The sequence below is a fragment of the Neomonachus schauinslandi genome, chromosome 5 (assembly GCF_002201575.2).
Source record: "Neomonachus schauinslandi chromosome 5, ASM220157v2, whole genome shotgun sequence".
NCBI classification, from domain to species: Eukaryota; Metazoa; Chordata; class Mammalia; order Carnivora; family Phocidae; genus Neomonachus; species Neomonachus schauinslandi.
In genome coordinates this window covers 131,039,793-131,060,335 of record NC_058407.1, presented here as the reverse complement: position 1 = coordinate 131,060,335, position 20,543 = coordinate 131,039,793, and the positions used below count along the sequence as shown (strand labels likewise).

At 43.4% G+C, this 20,543-nt stretch overlaps 1 protein-coding gene across 1 annotated transcript in view; it reads right to left on the bottom strand.

The window, feature by feature from the left end:
* Positions 1-20,543, bottom strand: part of SFMBT2 (Scm like with four mbt domains 2) — a 202,799-nt gene that overhangs the window by 70,715 nt on the left and 111,541 nt on the right. Inside the window, exons 7-8 of the mRNA XM_021696759.1 lie at positions 14,278-14,379; positions 10,062-10,209 (exon numbers count right to left, since the gene is read on the bottom strand). Of these exons, the coding sequence (XP_021552434.1) occupies positions 10,062-10,209; positions 14,278-14,379 (250 nt within the window). The remainder of the gene's footprint in view (positions 1-10,061; positions 10,210-14,277; positions 14,380-20,543) is intronic.

Sequence of the window (20,543 nt, the reverse complement as noted above, 5' to 3'; positions counted from 1 at the left end):
AAAATATGAACACATTACTGCTATAGGTTTAGATGGAAAGACTGCCTGGCACAGCATGTATAGAATTATCAAATTTATATAAAAGTATGCAAAGAAAAAGACCAGAGGAAATGTAAGGAAAACTTAGTAATGGTAAATATCAACATGGTTATCTGGATGGTGGGACTTGTGGATATTTTTTTCTTCTATCTCTTTGTATTTTCCAAGTTTTCAATAATGATCATAAATTATTTCAATAAAAACTATTTGAATGTGTAGCACCTTTGCTCCATTTTAAAAGATAAGGCACTAGTCAATCAATCAAGAGCTAATTCCACATGGGGGATACACCATGACCACCTCCCAAGAGCCAACCTCCAGCTTCTCATTTGCTAACAGAATCCTGAGTTTATCCAGTTCCTACAGGAGGTTAGGACTCTCCTCAGCACCAGGAAGTGAATCATGACAACCTCATATAATCATGGTGGTTTAGACACAGAGAGTAAGAACTGCTCGTCGATGCTGAGTGAATACGAAAAAAAAAACTGTACAATCTTCAAAAATACCATTAGCAAAAAAAAATATCATCTTTGCCATCTACCTTACTGGCAAAATGAAAGATAATAATAAGAATCTACCACTGCAAAGTCTGTTGGAAAACAGGTGCTTTTATGCATTTCTGGTTGGCACAGAACTCAAAAAACCGCTGCAGATGCCAAGTGGGCAATGTGTCAAAATCTTTAAGAAGGTGTCTACTCTCCACTAGCCATTTGCTCATTCACATATTCTATCATTTAAAAGCACTTATTAAGTGCATGCTCCATGCCAGGCACGGTTCCAGTACTAGGCACGCAGAAGTGAACAAAACCAGCAAAAACCCTTACCCAGGCAAGCTTACGTTTCAGTGAGAGGAGACACATAATGCACAAATATAAAAAGTCAGATGATCAGAGCGTTATAGAGAGAAGCAGAGAAGGGGCAGAGGGAGGGATGAAAGTCTTGAGAAAAAGCTGAAAGTCCGAGGAACTGAAGAAGCAAGACTTGTGGCCATGTGGGGCAAGGGCAGGCCAGGGGGAGGGGCCAACAATTGGGAAATTCCAGGAGCATGTCTGGAATGTTCTAGAAAGAGCAAGGCGGGGGACTGCAGGGCTGCTCAGAGTGAGCTGGGGTGAGAACAAAGCAGTAATTCCACTATGGAGCATCCTACAGAAATAATAGGGTGCCGTGCAAACATTTTACGCGTCAAAGCAGATGAGAACAATACACAAAAACAAGAGGGACGTGTTTAAGTCATTTACTTATCTGCAAATCACGGAACTTTCCCGTCATTTAAAGCAGGAGACATTTTGGCATGTAAGTGGCAAATCAGTGTGTATAAAATAATTAAATCAATACACAAAGTTACATATTCTGGGAAACAGAAATCTAGAAGAATATACACCAAAAGTTGTTTCTTCAGGACAGGAAGCTTCTTTTTTCTCCAAATTTTAAAGAATGAATGTGTTACTATATCTATAAATAAAAAAAAAGAATAGTCTCTAAGGGACACCTGGGTGGCTCAGTTGGATAAGCCTCTCCCTTCAGCTCAGGTCATGATCCCAGGGTCCTGGGATCAAGCCCTGCATCGGGCTCCTTGCTCAGCGGGAAGAGTCTGCTTCTCCCTCTCCCTCTACCCCTACTCATGCTCGCTCTCGCTCTCTCTCTCTCCCTGTCTCTCTCTCTGTCAAATAAAGTCTTTAAAAGAAAATCTTTAACAAAACAAATGGAAGTCCTAAAAAGTAGTTAACACTTTCTCAAACAAGGAAATGCATTTAATTCAGTCTCCAGGTTGCTGGCCGTTGAGGGTAAGATGAGGATGAAACAGGTTCAGCTGTCACCTGCTTCAGCAGGTACGGAGAAGGACACACACACCATGTGGGAACTGGGACTCCAGGATGGAGGGAGACATGGAGAACTTGCAAAGAAAGCTTGGAAGACGCCCACCACACTGACTGAAGAACACAGAGCCCCATAGGGAGATGTCCACCTCAGAGCACATTCATAGGGCTGATGTGTAGATGTAGGAGGCACGTCCACACAACACAGGTGAGGAAGCAAGACCACAGACGTCAGGGGGCAGGCACAGCCCCGGGAACCAGTCTGTCGACTCCCGGGCCAGGTTTCCCAACAATCTCTCAGTTCCACTCACGCATGAGTCTGCACACAGGCTCATAGGCAAGAAGGCAAAGACACTCGTAACTGCCTAAAGCCCTTCTTTTCACCCACATGTCCCTCCCCTTGCCCCCGGCACTGAAGTCTTCCAGCTCCCTCATTCCGTCCACTGACATGCCGTAAAGTCCTCCCTGATAGAGATCTTTAAAATTTACACATCCATTTCCAATTGAATTCTTCTGTGTTTACATTCATGGAATAATGCAGGGGGAAAAGAACCATGGAAAATAAGGGAAAAGGATGGAAACAAATAAGTCAAGTTAGTATAAACCCCAGCTGTTCCAATTTCCTTATCTTCTAGAATAAACCAACACTGAACGTATTTAACGCATACAGGTGACAAGATGACACTTAATACACTTCTGTCTGGGAGCATGCCCCAAATATTAACCTGAATCATAAACATAATGTTAGGAGATGTGGACATGTCCCCAGGATGGAGTCTAACATCATATAAGTATCAGCCAATGGCAAAGCCATAGTAAGAATCCTGAACAACGACACTGAGGAATAAGTCAACAGGACGGATGCCATTTCCAACCATCGGAAATATTTTCTGATATAAAAAAATGACCCAGTTTTACTCCCCCAACTCTTTTCAGTCAGAAACGAATTTTCATTCAAGAACCAATCAGAAAGCTAGAAATGAGAATAAACTTCCAAATCCAGTAACAAGAAGGACCCTCTCAGATGCCAAAGGAAATATAGTAATAATAAAAATAATTACATAGCTCAAAAGAGAAGAAAATCTCCAGATGTCAAAAAACCATGAGGGCCACAAAGACAGGGCTGACCAGTCCAGTGAACATCCGGCGCTCACGCGGGGTACAAAACATCCACGGGCTCGAGAGAGCAGAGCAGCAGAGACTGAGACTATTATAAAACGCCCGGTCCCCGTCAGATGCCCGGTCTGTGACAACAGGACCAGACAGACTTAGAAAGAGAGAAGGAGCAGACACAGCTGCTCCTGGCCCAGGGCTCTGGGTAAGCAGGGAAAGAGAGGAGTCCCGAGCTTCACCAAGCCAGAGGCACATGCGGGCATGCTGTATAATGTTACAATTCCGTATGGCACAGGCTGAGAAAGTAACGTGACGTTCATTCATTCGTTCATTCCTTGAATATCCAGGGACACCTCCATGTACCGGGCACTGTTTTAGGTGCTGGGGATACAGAAGTAAATAAAAAGGATTTTTAAAATCCTTACTTTCTAGCAGGGGAGATAAAGCAATAAATAAATTCTCTAGGACTTGCAAAAATCCTAGAACACTGGGCAGACCCTAATACAAGGCTAGATGGAAGGAAGTACTTTAAGGATCATGGAACTCCCACAGAAATCACCCCCACCACTGAAAATTAGTTCACAATGGAAAATGACAACCCACATAAGGAAGCAAATGAACATGAGAGTCAGACAAAAAAAAAAGGCTTTAAAACAAAATGACTGGCTAGGGATAAAGAGGGTCAACACCAGCAAGCCCCAACAGTCCCAGCCCTGAATGCCCTACCATGCTTCATACACACACACACACAGAAGCTGACAGATCCTGAATCTCACAATGATATTTTGATGTACCTTCTAGAAAATTACAGAAGAAACAAAAATAGAGAATATGTAATGGTTAAACAATTCAAATAATAAGTTTGATGTAACAAAACACTCTGACAGTAAACTTGAAAGTACAGCTGAAAAAGATAATTCTGGGGACGCCTGGGTGGCTCAGTCGGTTAAGCATCTGCCTTCAACTTAGGTCGTGGTCCCGGGGTCCTGGGATTGAGCCCTGCATCGGGCTCCCTGCTCAGCGGGGAGTCCGCTTCTTCCTCTGCTTGCCACTCCCCTCATTCTCTCTCTCTCTCTGTCAAATACATAAATAAAATCTTTAAAAAAAGAACAGATAATTCTGCAAATATATATACATTACCAAAATTGTCTGAAACAGAAGTGGTAACCATGACTAAACTTACAACCACTCAAGGAAATAAATTCATAGTCAACAGAACACAAACTAAAACAGCACCAGCCCAGATGGTTTTACAAGCTAGTTTCAAGAGCCAGATCACCCGTATCTTACACAAACTGTTCTGGGGACACACTACTTTAGGAAGGCAGCTGGGTAGGAAATAAACATGCAAAAACCAGTGGTATTCCATTATACTGGCCACAGTCAGTAAAAACAAAAAAACAAATGAATAACAATAAAAAAAAAACTATACACAACAACAAGAAAAAGGACAATGTACCTAGGAAAAATTCCAGCAGAAGACTGAAAGTTATAAAAAGATGATATAATGAAGTATCAATTAATATCCAATGGGGTTTTTTATAGTGTCTTCCAAACTGATTCTAAAATACAAAATACAAAAATAACCTGCCAAAAGCAACCAAGACAATTTTGAAAAGGAAGAAAAAGTGGAGGGATTCACCTGACGAATTTCAAGACATAAAGGAAAATCAATTCTTAAAAGTGACGTATTTATGCAGAGATGGACTAACAGACCAACGAAGCAGAATAAGAACAGATAAGGTCCTCACCCCTTAAGGGACTTGCTGTATGCTAGTGGTGACATTACAGATCAGAGAGGAAATCACAGACTATTCAATTTGTGATGCTGAGACAACGGGTGAATTTGAAAATCCAATTCAACTTCAGCGAAAAAATAAAATTGTTTTCTTCCCTCATGCCATGCAAAAATTAACTCCAAGTACGTTAAAGAGCTACATACAGAAAATGAAACTGCAAGATTTTTAAAGAAAACATAGAACATCAGTAAAAAAAGATTTCCAAAGACATATAAGCAAATCATAATGGAAAAGATTGGTAGTATTTGCCTACACTGTAATTTCGTATTTCATATAAAATACCATTCAGAAGCAAAGCGACAAGCCATAGCCTAGACTATTATATATTGTGAAGTGCATGGTGAAGAAAGAATTCACATTCAAACGTAAATATTTCTATAATCAACAGAAGAAGGGCAAAAAATATAATCAACAATACAAATGAAATACAAATTGTCAACAAGCGCATGATGAACTGCTCCACTGAACTGGTTAGGGACCAAAGCAAAAGAAGGAGACTCATTTCCCGGCCATCAAAATGGCAATGTTTGAGCCTAAGGCATAATCATAGTAGTGAGGAGGATGCAAAATGGGAGCTCCAGCAATCCCACATTTGGGTATATCCCCAGAGAGATCTCTCCCATTTGGGCACATGTACAAATATGCACATTTGAGTATCATTCACAACACGGAAAACAGGAAAGACCTTTGTTTAAAGTCTTTCAACGGGAAATGGATTTCAAGAATTAAGGTCTGTTCCTTCAATAGGCAAAGTGAATAAATAATTGACTGCATCAACATGAAGAAAGATCTGCAAGATGCTACAGGGTAAAAGTTACATAAAGAGAGGCATAGCATGATACTATGCATACACATATCGGAAAAGATCTGCCGTCAAGCAAACAATGAGAGCCTCACAGTGATGCAGTAAAAGTGTAACAGGTTTAGGAAGGTGGGTATGGGATGGGGGGAGAATGGAAGGGGCGGTGGAGACATGGCAGAGAGGAAGGGTGGAGCACAGAATGAAGGCAGGACTTCAATTCATTCAACGCTCAACACATACTGACCAACAGCCACACTAGTCTAGCTACTAGGGATGAGCAGAGAACAAGACAAAAATCCCTGCTCTCTGGATCTTTCACTTTACTGGAGAGACACACACAAAACAGGACAAAGAAGTAAAATCTATATTACTTGTATCTGGCATGCTAAAAAGTTCTGTGCAGCAAAGCCACGCAGGGAAGGAGATACAATGTTGGGGGGAGAGATCTGTAATTGATACTCAAACGGACAGTGAAGGAAGACCACCCCGGAAGGTGGCACCTCCATCAAGACTGAAGGAGGAGGAGGAGGAGGACAGACAACATAAGGGGACCAGAGTGCCATGTCCCAGGAAGGACAAGGAGGCCGGTGGGTCTGGGCAGATGGGGGTGGAGGGCATCTTATGAAATGAGGCCAGACAGGGAACTAGGGAGGCTGGGACCATGATCTGCACTTGCCACCGAGTGTGGTGGCAGGCTCTGGACAGGAGGGACATTTTAACACGGCGATCTTAACATGATGTACATCTTAACAGCACCAGCCTGACCATCTCACTCAGGAGTTCAGGAGGCCACTGCATTAGGCCAAGAGAAAGATCTGATGGTGGCCTGGACCGGGTGGTCGTGATGACACACGGTCAGATCCCAAAAGTACCAACGGGATTCACCAATGAATAGATGTGGAATGTGAGGCAGAGAGAGTTGTAGGGGACTTAGTCTTCTATTCTACTCTATAATGCTTTATTTCATTTTTTTAAAAATCTGACTCAAACGCGGCCAAATGCCAGCATTGGTTCCAGGAGTGTGGGTATTTATTATTTTCTGTCCCCTCTGGTACGTCTGAAATACAGCAGATCACAAAGTGGGGTAATTTCATCAGTCAGCATCGGAGGTTTTTCTTTAGGTAAAGACCATACCAATTAGGGGTCACTACTTTGCATCTTGATAATAATGAAAAACACACCTTTACTTCTTAAATCATGTTAACAGTGTATGTGCCTATTACTAAGATGGCCAAATAGTGGAGACAAAGTGCTCGAATAAGCCACTTACTTTCAGCCTTTGTGTACCCATTGTACAACAGACTTACAACAGAAGTAAAGGCTTAATATTTTCTCCTAATATCCCCTGGGCGGGATGTTTACCTCTCTCCTTCTGCGGCTCACCCTCGATGTGACATGCCAATGAGGTTAACTAAATAGTTTAAAAACAGCAAGTCACGGTTGATAACCAATATACACTTCTGCTTAGCTGATTTATCTACTTGCTTGATCATTTTTTATAGTGCCTATAATACTGAATTGTTGTGTGCTGGTTTTAAATGAATGGAGTAAAACTTCCAAGGTTCTGTCCTTTGCTTACCAGGAAAGCACCTGCTCTCAACAGAGACCTACTGAAACCTTCCCATCCATTCTAGCTTACACACTATCTGTCTCTAAAGTCTGGAGACAGATTTTTCTTTTTTAATTAAGAAATAGAGTCAAAAAAATGTCAATACAGGTCTATGTTCTCTGCAAATCTCCACCCAGACCATCAGATATCTTTTGTTTCCTCAGCGGCTTCCCACTGGGGAGCGAGTAGGATAGTATCTTTTGGGGATCAGGCAACATGTTGTAATTGTAAATGGTGTTTATGGTTCTAACAGAAATCTAAAGGATGTTAATACATTCATGGAAAACATACACACAAGAAAACAATGAAACTCCTCAACATGTGTAATAAATCCTACATACTCTAAGTATAAAGCTCAGAATCTAAGTTAAAAACAACTTTTCTAAGAAAGAAGAGCGTCTATGTTCAGATATTAAGAGAGCAAAGAACGGTGTCTGAAAAAATTCTACAGAATGCTCCACAGCCCATGGGCGCCTGGGTGGCTCAGGCGTTAAGTGTCTGCCTTCGGCTCAGGTCATGATCCCGGGTCCTGGGATCGAGCCCCGCATCGGGCTCCCTGCTCGGCAGGAAACCTGCTTCTCCCTCCTCCACTCCCCCTGCTTGTGTTCCCTCTCTCGCTGTGTCTCTCTCCGTCAAATAAATAAAATCTTAAAAAAAAAAAAAATGCTCCACAGCCCTGCTGTTGACACATAAGACGTGTGACAAGCTACCTCACAAGGAAATCATAAAATCACCACTATAGAAACCTCCAACACCACCTCTCAATTTTAATTCGTTTTAATTACAAAAATAAATATATTTTACTACATGCAAAACATATATATAAATATATAAAACAAACATACTCTCACAAAACAATGAGAGCTCAGTAATTAAAGCCAAGACTCTGTTATATAACCACAGGCACTTGGAAAAATTATTCCCTAGAACTGTAATTCTCCAACTGTATTTTTCCAAATATCATGAAATGCGATTATCCAAATAGGCACACCCCTTTTCCAAATAAATGCCCAAATTATGCCAACAACCTCTTTTCTAAAACACATTTCTAACACTTAAAAGTTCATAAAAAAATATTTAAAAAACCTAGAGACATTTGGTAAACATTTTGGTAAACCAAAAATCTGGTAAATATTTAACCCCTGCCTAATGGAATAATCAAGCAGCGTATATGCATATACGAATATTTTCCCCCTTTTTTCACCCAACTGATTTTTTCCTTTAAATTCTTAAAGGGATCTTATTACTGCTTAGGACTTTAGAAAGTGCAACCACGCAGCATTTCAGGTATCTAGAAGAAGTCTTTCTTCAATGACGTGGACCCATCCGTACAAATGCTCTGATTACACAAGTGAGCAGGAAGTAGACATGGTCCATGGGACTTTCAAACTCAGCAAGTGACCTGCTGTTAAATTCTGCAGCAGAAAAAGACTTCCCTGATCTGCTACCACAAGATGGCTCACAATAAAAAACCTGTAGGACCAACAGGATTAAAAAGATACCTAGACTCACATCATTGTTTGACCCTGCAGAGCACCCGCAGAATCCCGCAGGTGTCCCATTTGACAGTCTTGAGGACTGAAGTGCGATCTGGCCAGAGTCACCTGTGAGGACCAGCACGATGCCACACAGAATCAGGATGCCGACCCCCTCGCTATTACTTACCATCCATGTGATGTGGCCTTGGGCCGGTCACAGAAGCTCTCTGCGACTAAGCCCCGTCCCAGGGCCATGCTCATTTTGAGGATGAAATGAGTTGGGCATATTCAACAGGGCAAACAGTGGTCTCTAAAAGTTCACCACATTGTAACGAGACCACGTTCTGCCACCACAGCCCTCTAATGAGAAGGATCAACGGCAGAGGTGGAAACACTCAGCAGGTGTCTCCCCAGTGGGGATGAGCATGGAGGACAGGGGGGAGGGAGCCCAGTGGAGCTCGGGACAGACAAGTGAGGCAGGAGCAGCATGATGAAAGGCTGCATCTGGACCCTAACGTGCGGGCGTTAACCTCCCAGCACGGTGAACACTACCCATAATCCAGTCCCTGGTGAGCTGGAAAGGTCAGCACAGAACCCCTGTATTATTTGTGGGTCGCTGTTAAAATCCTGTTGTAAGGTTTATTCTTCTAGGTCATGTCTTCCCATTTCATCTTCTATTATTTTTTCATGCCCTCTGTTTTCCTTCCCACCCCCTCTCCTTCCATCTGGCTGCTCTCTTCCCTGTATGAACATCACAACTGTCAGGGACAGCAAACCACATTACAGAACCACAAGCGCGGTTCTTACCAACAAGAATGCGGTACATGGTCCCAATTTGAAATTATGTGCAACCCGGCTCCAGACTGAATTATTTTAATGGGTTAGTGCATCAAACTGTTGGCTATCAGAGCGTGACCGAGCTCTGGGGAAAATTTAAATTATTGGAAATAAAAATGGAAAGAAATGCTTCTTCCGTGGAGCCCAACGCGGGGCTCAAACTCACAACCCTGAGATCAAGACCTGAGCTGAGATGGAGTCGGATGTTTAAACAACTGAGCCACCCAGGCGCCCCTTGTTGCATTTTTAAAGCCACTTCTCACACACGTTTAAGTGTCGAGCGCTGATCACCTAGCAATGTTGTGCCCTCTGTCAGCACACACGATGACCAACAGGGAACTGGGGTGGACAGAAGTGGACGTCTGGAGAAGCCCAAAGTCACGCACCTCACCAGGGGAGGGAGCTGGGATAGACTCCTGTGTCAAGCCACCTGCCAGACACACCTCTCCCACAATGCTGAAGTCATTTACAACCTGAACTTCTCGAGATTAACAAAGGCACACTTCAGTGACGGTAGGATGCCCTCCTGAACCACCCAAACCCTGCACATTTTCGCAGAATACGAACCTTTGGGAGGGGTGAGATTGACTCCGTTTTTAAGGCACCACTGCACTGGTAAAATCCCCAAAGAATCTGCATGGCACAGCATTGAGAGTCTACTAGGTTCTGGTCTTAGGTCGTCAATAGTCACTTGAAAAAAATGATTGTTAAAAACCTGAAAGAAAAAACAAACCACAGAGCCGAGGGTTAATTCCGTGGGATTTTCATGTGAAGCTAGTACGAAATGCTAGCAAGCTTCCAAAGGCAATAAATACATTCCATCAAAACAATTTCAGCACAAACCAGCACCTAGATGTATATTACTAAATTGATCCAGTTGCTAATCAGTTAAGAGTTGATCACTCCGATCATTTTAATGGAAAGAGAAGCGAATGAGTAGGACACATATAAAACAGAGAAGGAAACAACATGGGTGACTTTAGAGAAGTCAACCGACAGTCAGGGCTGGAAGAAAACCAGACTTAATGCAGGAAGACAAAGCCAGGCCTACAGCAACGCCAAGATGGGCCCTGGAACGTCAGCGGTTTCTCCTTGTCCACGGCAGGGACCCATAAGCTCACACCAGATCACTCAAGAAGCTCTACCAGCTGGCTTGGGGACTTCTGGCTTCATCCGGCCTCCCCGCCCTGCAACGACCCCAGGCTCCAGCCCAAGAAGAATCACCCCCAGGCACATCCCTGCATCCTCCCAGCCTCAACACCCACTGTGCTGAAGCTCTTTCAAAACACAGTGCATTTTTCAAGGTGCATCCTGAAAGTCAATGCTGCTGGAACATTTCCCTGACCACTCTGGTTCGAGTGTAGGGTCCCTGCTCTGTGCCCCCAAAGCTTCACCCCTGCACCTCTGTCCTGAAAGTCCTCATTCCTTCCTGGGGGCTGATCCCAAATCGGTCTCCCCCAACAGATCCTCTGAGGGCAGTCTCCTCTTTGTTACTCATCAGGGTGTTCCCACAATGCACAGAAAATGCTTTGTACACAGGAACTGCACACACAGCCACTGCATGTAGGGAAAAAGAAAACATCAGTGAAGAACTAGGAACAAGGAAGAGCAAAAAGCAAAACTGAGATGGACCCAGCACTTTAAAGCATGATGGTGTTAAAGAACCTAGTATGTGAAACAGGCCAGGGAGAAAGGCATCACTTTACGAGCTTGACAGACATAAACCAGTCTTGCGTAGGAAACCCTAACACTTACTAAAGCTCTGATTCCTGGCTGCTTCATTTCCAAAGTATCTCCTGGAAGCAGCCTAATTAAAAGCAAAGCAGCAGAGTGCACTCACTTCTGTTCTTCTCCATGCTAATTCCGGTAAACGGCTATTGTTGTGCTGCCTGAGGTCTGCCTTTGAAAGTAGACTTTACAGAGCAAAGGACCAAACCTCACCTTCCCACAGAGATCTTCCCTGCAGCCTGATTTAAAACCACATCCCGCACTCTGGCCTTCCACCCTCCGCTCGTCCCTTCCCTGCTGTGTCTTTCTCCTTAGCGTTGAACACGTAACATTCTATATGGATTTACTGACTTTGTCTCCGCCCCCCCCATTAAAATATAAGCTTTGTAAAAGCAGGGACTTTTGTCTACGTTCCCAGTGTCCAGAATAGTGCTTAAAAATGCCAGTGGGATGGGATGGAGTCTCATATGCACGTGCACGGACACACACACACACACACACACACACACACACACAGAAATGTATATTAAAAGTGCGGGATTCTGGTGGCTGAATCTCTTAGCACCACTGGACCCTGTAAGGATGTGCACTAAGGAATCTCTAAAACCTATTAAAATGCACATTCATGTGTACGTACTTTAGAAAATAGGTAAATCAGTTTCTTCAAATCCATCAGAGTTATGGTTCACATGTCCAGAAACACTGATCGGGTCTAAAACCTGCAGGTCTCAGAAGTAAAACCTAGAGCAGGTAAGCAACCGGCCCAAGACTATGTGGCTCAGAGCTAGCCATAAAAGAAACAGAACCAAGACTGTTTATCTAAACAATACAATAGATTTCACATACACAGATAGGTCATCATCATCATCATCTGTCAGTATCATACTGTTCTGGACCACCAAAAACATAATCTATAATCTCACTGTATGGCTAAAGGCTGGGCATTTCCTCCAGGATCTGTGACACAGTTAACTGCTTTCCTGTCTATTGGCTTTAATGTTATTTATTTATTCCTTCAACAGGTGTGCCATGAAGAAAAGCCTCGAGGAAAATGAAAATGAAAATTTCATCATGATGAGTAGTAACAGTGCAACGTTATATTCTCAAACATAATATTCTAAAACGTTTTCCAATGTTAGGAGGAATGTGTTTAATTATAAATACCGACTACATTAGGAATATCCTGATATTTCACTCTACATAGGGAGTCTTGAACCTGGGGACATGCCCATCTACGTGCTAAGAGGCCAAAGCCCACATTTCAATCCATGTGTTCTACAACAGAAGGCCAATAGGAGAAGAAAAAGGGATGCATGCAGAACTGAAAGACTGAGTGTGTTATCTTTGGTAAAAAGGGTAAGAAAAACTAAAATGAAAAATAAAAAGTGTACCTTAAAAAAAAAATCGGAGAAAATATCCTCCCTGGCCCCAACCCCAAGAAGATTTATTTAGAGATAAAATTATTTATCAGGAAACCAAACTACTGTTACTGGAAATCTATCCAACGGGACGAGGATATTTGGGCTGAACCTAACCATAAGTAGCATGCCACATGCTAACATGATCGATTACAATTATTTACAGGCATGGAAGTGTGAGTTCACTACTGACAGGACTCAGCACGTCTGCACCTGTTTTCTTTACTGTAAAAACACCAGGCAAAGCTGACACTTAGCCTCTTAGAAAGAGGACAGGGTAAAATGCATCCAGGTAAACCGGCAGCTGACTTCACTGTATCGGCTGCTGCTGGAACAAAGGGAAATCCTGGCCAGGATTCCGCAAGATACCACTCATCAGTTCTGGGAAAATGTGCACCTACCAGAATACACATTCAAGAACCCCAAAGGTCAATTTAAATAAAAAGGTTTTAATGCACGGTGTATGACTGTGAGGGCATAAATTGCAACCCCAAAAACCACACTGCAAAGCCTAAGTCAGTATTTTTCTCGGGCGGGCAGTTATTCTTTACATAAATTACTGTAAGCGTTACATGTAAGTAATTTATATGTTCTAAAGAAAAAATATTTGGAAAAGAAAGAAAAAGGCATTCCATGATTATAACCATTTTCCATACTCTGAAATACATTATCACCACTGTATTTCTCAATTTTACCAAATCATGAATTTAAAAAAGAGCATACAAAATGACTCTAAGACACTCATCACTGTATTAACAAATCCAGTCTTCCTTGGTAAAAGAAATTAAAATGGAATTGACTTCTGGACCGTTAATTAAGTTCCCTCACAAAAGGCCATTAACTAAAACACACACTGGGTAAGAATGCTGGGTTTCTCGCTTTCCCCCGCCACCTGTTAGAGGACATTTAAGGTGGAAACGCGTACTGTAGGGGTGACTTCCACAGGTGACTTCCGTGAGATTATCTGCATGGCCAAGGGAAATTACAATCTGAAAGACCATCAGCCCGTCGTAAAAATAACTTCACGATCAAAGGTAATTTCATTTCAAATCTGCGAAACATAGAGGCAGGCTCTTCCTTTAGTGAAGGAAAAGCTGGTGGCAAAAAGGAAGCGGACGTGGGGACAGACACTGGAGATGGGTCCCTGGCCGGCATTTCCCGAATGCAAGTCGATCACACCAAGGACTGTCAGCGGACGAGAACCAAGTTACTACTGCAATGATTACCGTGTGCACTGCCGAGCAGTTCGTGCTACGAGAACGGGAACAAACAGACGCGTGGATATGACCCTGGCCAACCACAGAAGGTGGCACATATTCGTGGCCGAGTTCACTGCTATAAACTCAGCTGCGCACCTGCACCTCCTTCCAGGTCACTCAGGGACACCCTCATCAACAGTCCTGTCTGTGTTGTATTAACTCCAATCTCTGCTGCAACAGGAGGCATGTGACCGGCCTGGCTCTGTGTGACCAGTGACAAAAGGGGCGCTTAGGACAGCGTGGCCGGGGGAGAAGGTGCTCCCCGGCTGGTGTGCTGTCCTGTTCACTGCACTGTGGCCCGCCCCTGCACCAGCACTTTCCATCTGGCCCACTGTGAGCAGATCGGCGGGAGGCGGAGAGCAAGGGAGGGAAGCTCACCTTGGTCACTGATGCAGGACAGATATGAAACGGCTCGCTCAAATTCACTGTTTCTAGCTTCATCCCAACTGTGAAGAAATGGCTTCGCAGATCTGCATGATCCTGCGGGGGGAAAAGGACAGAGACGCTGAAAGCTGATGTTATTGTAAATTAACTCGGGCGCTGTCTGGACGCTCTCCTTAAATATTTTATTGGGTAACTAAAGTCGGACTGAAATAATTAACCCTCGCCGTTTCAAATTTCTCATTATTGCAAGATACTGCGGATTTAATTATTTTCTGCGGGCTAAATTGCTTTTCCGAGGGAAGGACACAAGGCTTTGTGGCCCACGCTTAAATTTACACTAAGCAAAAAAATTCACGTTGCCCTGCTTTGATCTTCCTAGGTGCTCTAACAGAAGCACAGCAGAATAATGGAGGCAATCAGTCATCTGCAACACACAGCAGGCGCATCTTTAGGAAACGTGGCCTCTTGCTCCTGGAGCTACTTCGCAGGGCTTCGGGGAGACCCTGTGGCTGACACCACTCATCCCTGTCTCCTCGCCCAAGAGCATACAGCTTATCAGGTACTGGTGGTAAGCCGCCGATCCTGGGAATGTGTGCATATAAAGGTCCAACACTGCCCTGCACACGATCACAACCCGACTCCTGCTCAATAAAGATGAGCAACACCCCCAGTTTAATAGGCGTCTGGCAGTTTTATAACCCACTCACAGGAACCTTATGTGTGCAAGATAGAGCCTTCCTGCCTTCCCAAGAAAACAAATTTCAATATCCACTTTCCCTATTCAGCAATAGATGAGGCTGGCTGGACTCTGGATACCAGGATTTATTTTGCTGAAATGGAGGTCATCTCATAACTCACTGCCTGGATAAAAGGTAGTGGATAAATAAATGTATTTGCAGCCCGTCCCTGAGGGCCTAACAGCTGCAAATATATCCTGCAATTTCTAAATACATCAATTGGCCGGAAAGTACACAAATACCAAGGGACCTGTTACTTTCTTTTATCTGCAAATCTAAAGTGGATGTTTAATTAATTCAGGGATGTCATTCCACACGCGACTCAGGATCGTCGCGTGGAGTCCCGTGGGGCTGGGACTACTCCCCTCGCAGAAGCTGGTTGGTGTAGTTGGTGGAGCACAGGAGACCACAGAAGACCTGCTTACAACACTCCCCATCACTCCACTGTGTCACCAAAGAAGGTGCAGACTTGCAATAAATGCTGGGTCTGGCCAAAGCCAACGGCGCCGCATCCGGGGGCGGGGTGAGGGGGTGACCGACGAGAAGGGATGTGTTCAGTGTGCGACATATGACAAAAACTCATGGACAGAGCTAGCCCGTTCTCGACCTTTACACATTCCTTAAGAACTTAACAACCGGCACTTCACAAAAATCATATGCATATGAGGCAAAACACAAGGAAATATTCTTAAGTGCAGGAGATGATTTCATTGTTTCATACTGGTAATACAGCAGGGTTTTTTTTTAGATTTTATTTATTTATTTGAAAAAGAGCTAGTGAGCAGGAGCGGGGTAGGGGAGCAGAGGGAGAGGCACACTCCCCACTGAGCAGGGAGCCTGACGCTGGGCTTGATCCCAGGACCCCGATCAGAACCCGACTCCTGCTCAATAAAGATGAGCAACACCCTCAGTTTAACAGGCGTCTGGCGTCGGGTCAGATCATGACCCGAGCCAAAGGCAGACGCTTCACCGGCTGAGCCACCCAGGCGCCCCTATAGCGTTTATTTTTAACAGTGGCTGGGAAGTTGGCTCAGGAAAAAAAAAAAAAAAAAAAAAAGAAACAGTACAGAGTTAATGCATATTAACACACATCAACCACAGTGCCAAGGCAGGACCAGAAACCACCGGGGGATGAGACAAAAGTGGTAAACTTGAACCGAAAAGCACAAGCTGATACCTGAATGAAAAGATTAAACGTCACAGTTCCTGTCAGACATCAACACCCCCCGTATCTCACCATCTGTGGGAAATGAGGCACATTAGTGGGTTGTGCAAATACTTTTCCCCTTTAAAGTACAAGAACCCTTTCCCCTTCTGAAAGAAGGAATTACTCCCAAATCGTAATATAACTTAAACTTTGCCTGAATATACTTAACAGGGTGAAGCAGTCATCATTCTCCTGCTTGACAAGACAGAAATGTCCTCAGGTACAAAGGACGCACGTGTAACTCCAGCTGAGCCTTGAACAACGTGGCAGTTAGGGGCGCCAACCTCCCGCACAGTCGAGAATCTGCACATAACTTTCGACTCCCCAAAGTTATGAGCCTACTTCTGACCAGAAAAGCCTTACCGACCCCATAAACAGTCGATTAACACATATTTTGTATGTTGTCTGTATGACATACCATATTCTTCGAATAAAGTACGCTAGAGAAAATGTTAGTAAGAAAATCATGCAGAGAACCCATTTCTAGCACTTGACTGTATCTATCAAAAAAAATCTGCGTTTAAGTGGAGTTCAAATCCACACGGTTGAAGGGTCAACTGTATAATAAATGGCCCAGACGAAGGGAAGGTTTTCACAAAAGTTCTGCTTCTCTCTGCTATCAGATGTCCCTCCTTGCTGCCGTGTTCCCTCTCATTACTCACAGCGACAAGGCTAAACATTCTCGAGATGTGGCTTACCAATAATAGGAACTGTGTAACTTCTGGCTGCCTCGGCCCCTGGCGCTCTCCTTGCAATTCGATCCATCACCTGGCTTTGTTTCTCCTTTCTATTTCTGCCGTCTGCCATTCCTGACCACACTCTGGGCTTCTGGTCTACCCACTGGTCTTCAGCCCCTCTTGATTTCAGCTCTGTGCCCACTCTTTGCCCCAGATACTTCTGTTCCTACCTTTGCACTGAGCAGAGCCAGCCTTCCAAGTAGGGCTGACACAGGGCTGCTGGACCCTCTCTACATCCCAGGATCTCAGTTTGACCTTGACCACTGACTTGAAGTCCTTAGCCATCTTTACACCCCTCCTGGATATATGCTCCAAGCCCTAACCAGATTTCTCCATCACTGATTCCAGTGTTGTGTTGAAAACTCTACGGCACCAGGAACCCTACCCTACTCGATGTCCCCTAACAGCTGCCTTATTTTATTCACAGTTGTCGGGTGGGACCAGGCACTGGCTGTTTTCCTTAGAAATAAAGCATCAAGTCTTAGGGGCAACAATTTGCTCCTCAGATAACCTCCTTCCAGAGCTGCAGCTAGTGTTGTGTTTATCATTAACGATTTCAGTGTATTCTGCATCAAACTCTATCTCTAGGTAAAAAGGGGATCATTTCATGCAGAAATCAAATTTTCTTCCCTCTTTCCTGGAGTGGTCATGTGCTTGTCTGTCAACTACCGAGTATCTCTCTCTCTCTGCTCATCCATAAAATATTCCATTCACATCAAAATCATACAAGGCCATACGTGAGATGAAAATAAAATATTAATGACATCAATATTTTTAAAAAATTAAAACGGAGGGGCCCCTGGGTGGCTCAGTTGGTTAGGCGACTGCCTTCGGCTCAGGTCATGATCCTGGAGTCCCTGGATCGAGTCCCGCATCGGGCTCCCTGCTCGGCGGGGAGTCTGCTTCTCCCTCTGGCCCTCCCCCCTCTCAGGCTCTCTCTATCTCATTGTCTCTCTCTCAAATAAATAAATAAAATCTTAAAAAAATAATAAAAAAAATAAAAAATTAAAATGGTGTTAACAGTATTTTATCTCAATGACATTAAAATATTTTAAGCAAGTGAGGGGTGCCTGGGTGGCTCAGTTGGTGAACCATCTGCCTTCAGCTCAACTCATGATCCTGGGGTCCTGGGATTGAGCCCCGTGTCGGGCTCCCTGCTCAGTGGGGATCCTGCTTCTCCCTCTGCCTCTGCCCCTCCCCCCTGCTTCTGCACACTCTTTCTCTCTCTCTCAAATAAATAAATTCTTTAAAAATATAAAATAAAATATTTTTAAGCAATTTAAGACTAATGGTCAGTGACCAAAGGTTTACAAACGAGTCTTCTCGTTGTCAATCATGGCTCGGATTTCCTACATCTTAAACTACTTCTACTAGCTTTCAATAACTTGCAAGCACACAGACCTCTGACTTGCAGAAATGCATCTATTTTTGTTCCAAACTGTGTGAAAATTCTTCAACCCTATCGTTTAATATATGGAAAAAGGAAGCCAGACATTATGAGAGGTAGCTGCATCTAAACGTAGGCGTTTATATTCTGGTCTCAAATAATCCACATCCATGCAGAAGAGCCTCTTAAACGCGAACTCTCCATTTCAGAGACAAGCCCAGCAACTATGCAACACATTCCTGCATCCCCAGCCCCACCTTCCACGTTCTCAAAGTCACTGTTTAATAAGTAAATTAAAAAAAAAAAAAAGAAAAAAGAAAAAAGAATGATCCTTCAATGACTACCCGCGTCAAAGGCAAGTCAACACAATGAAAACTTCTAAAATCTAGGAGCAAAGACATATGATGATCATGAGTTTGATTATGACTGTGCATCTACCGCTCTAAAGCTTCTGTCCTTCATGAGTGATGAGGTCAGAAACTTTGTACTACAAGAGGCAGAACAGTATCTGCTCAGGGGGCTGGCCCCTGAAACCTCCAGCCGGCCCCTGGAGACCCTGAAACAAACAGGACAGGGAGTCGCATGTTCGGTGCCGTATTTCCCAGCCAGGCCCGAACTCTCTCGTGTGTGTTCCCCGCTCATCCTATTAAGACCCCAACATGTATTTACTGAAGTAAGCTGAAGAAATGTCCAAAACTAGACCATTTCTTGATATTCGTTCCAATTCCATAGTCTATGGTTCACTCAATAAGCATGTTAAATACCACCAAGGTACCACACACATACAGAGTACTACATGATGCAGAGGACACACACACAACACACACACATACACACAACACACACATACACACAACACACACACATACACAGAGTACTACATGATGCAGAGGACACACACACAACACAACACACACACATAACACACAACATAACACACAACACACACAAGACACACACACACACACAACACACACAAATGACATTATCAGAGGGGGAAGGAAAAAGACAAAGAACAGCTATTAAAGATCCAGCCTTGGAAGAAATTCCAGAAGGAAGATTTTTACTGCAACATATAAAAATCATTACTACCATGATGACGGCGACCTGAGGACTTACAGGAATGAATCATAATTTGGAACAGGAAAGCACATGACTTGGAAGGGTGAAGAAAATATTATGGGAAAGTGGCTTGGTAAATTTAGCCTTAAAATACTGGATTTAGGCATCTAAGTCACAACCAAAAAGGCAAAGGGAGTCATTGACACGCCTAAAAGATAGAGTTTTTTTATGATAATTAAAGAATTCAATGCCAGTAAATTTCCAAATAACACAATTCACAGACCTTCTGAGCTCTGTGTGTGTGTGTATATAAGTACATCCATATTCATGTACAAGAAAAGGTACAGATACTCTCATTGAAAAACAAATTTAATCGCCCCCAGACCATTTGCTTTGGGCTGTTAATGCAGTGAGAGTACATGCATTCATTTACACAAACACCAGCTAATCATTCTCAATGTTAAAAAAGAGAGTTCCTGGCCCCTGAAGACGATTTACAAAACTGATTATCTACTGACAGATAATAGAAAATTCACTGTGGTCTGAAAGATGCATTCTGGCCTTTGCAAAGCTCTAGAGAATCATTCACACCTCACAATTATTGGATCAAGAACGATGTTATTCCTGAAATCAGGAGGGATTACTAAATCCTCAGTACATTCACAAATATGCCTGTCACATTCAAGAAATACTGTTTATTTAAATGTACTGAGGTCCAGTTAAATTGCTTACAGAAAAACTTTCGTTTAAGAAACGCGGGCAATGTCATTCCCATCTACACTCATCGCTACACATTTTATTCTTGCCCTAAAGTAGTTTTATATTGATCAGAAGTAAAATGCCATTCATTTTATTGGAGGACTGTCTTACCAGCCTACCTTAACAATCGCTCTTCAGGGAACCTTATTTTCAGCGGAATGACAATGTAAAAGAGATTATGTATACATCAACTTCTGTTCTCCATCAGCTTTATTCCCTCCAGAACCCAGGAGGAGCTCCTGCCCTCCCCCACTACCATTCAGGCACTCTGCACTGAGAATAACCTGGTTTAGCACATGATATCAAGCAGAGAAACAGTAACAACACAGCATATTGTAAATAAACACCTGTGAGCACTTTCTTGTATTACC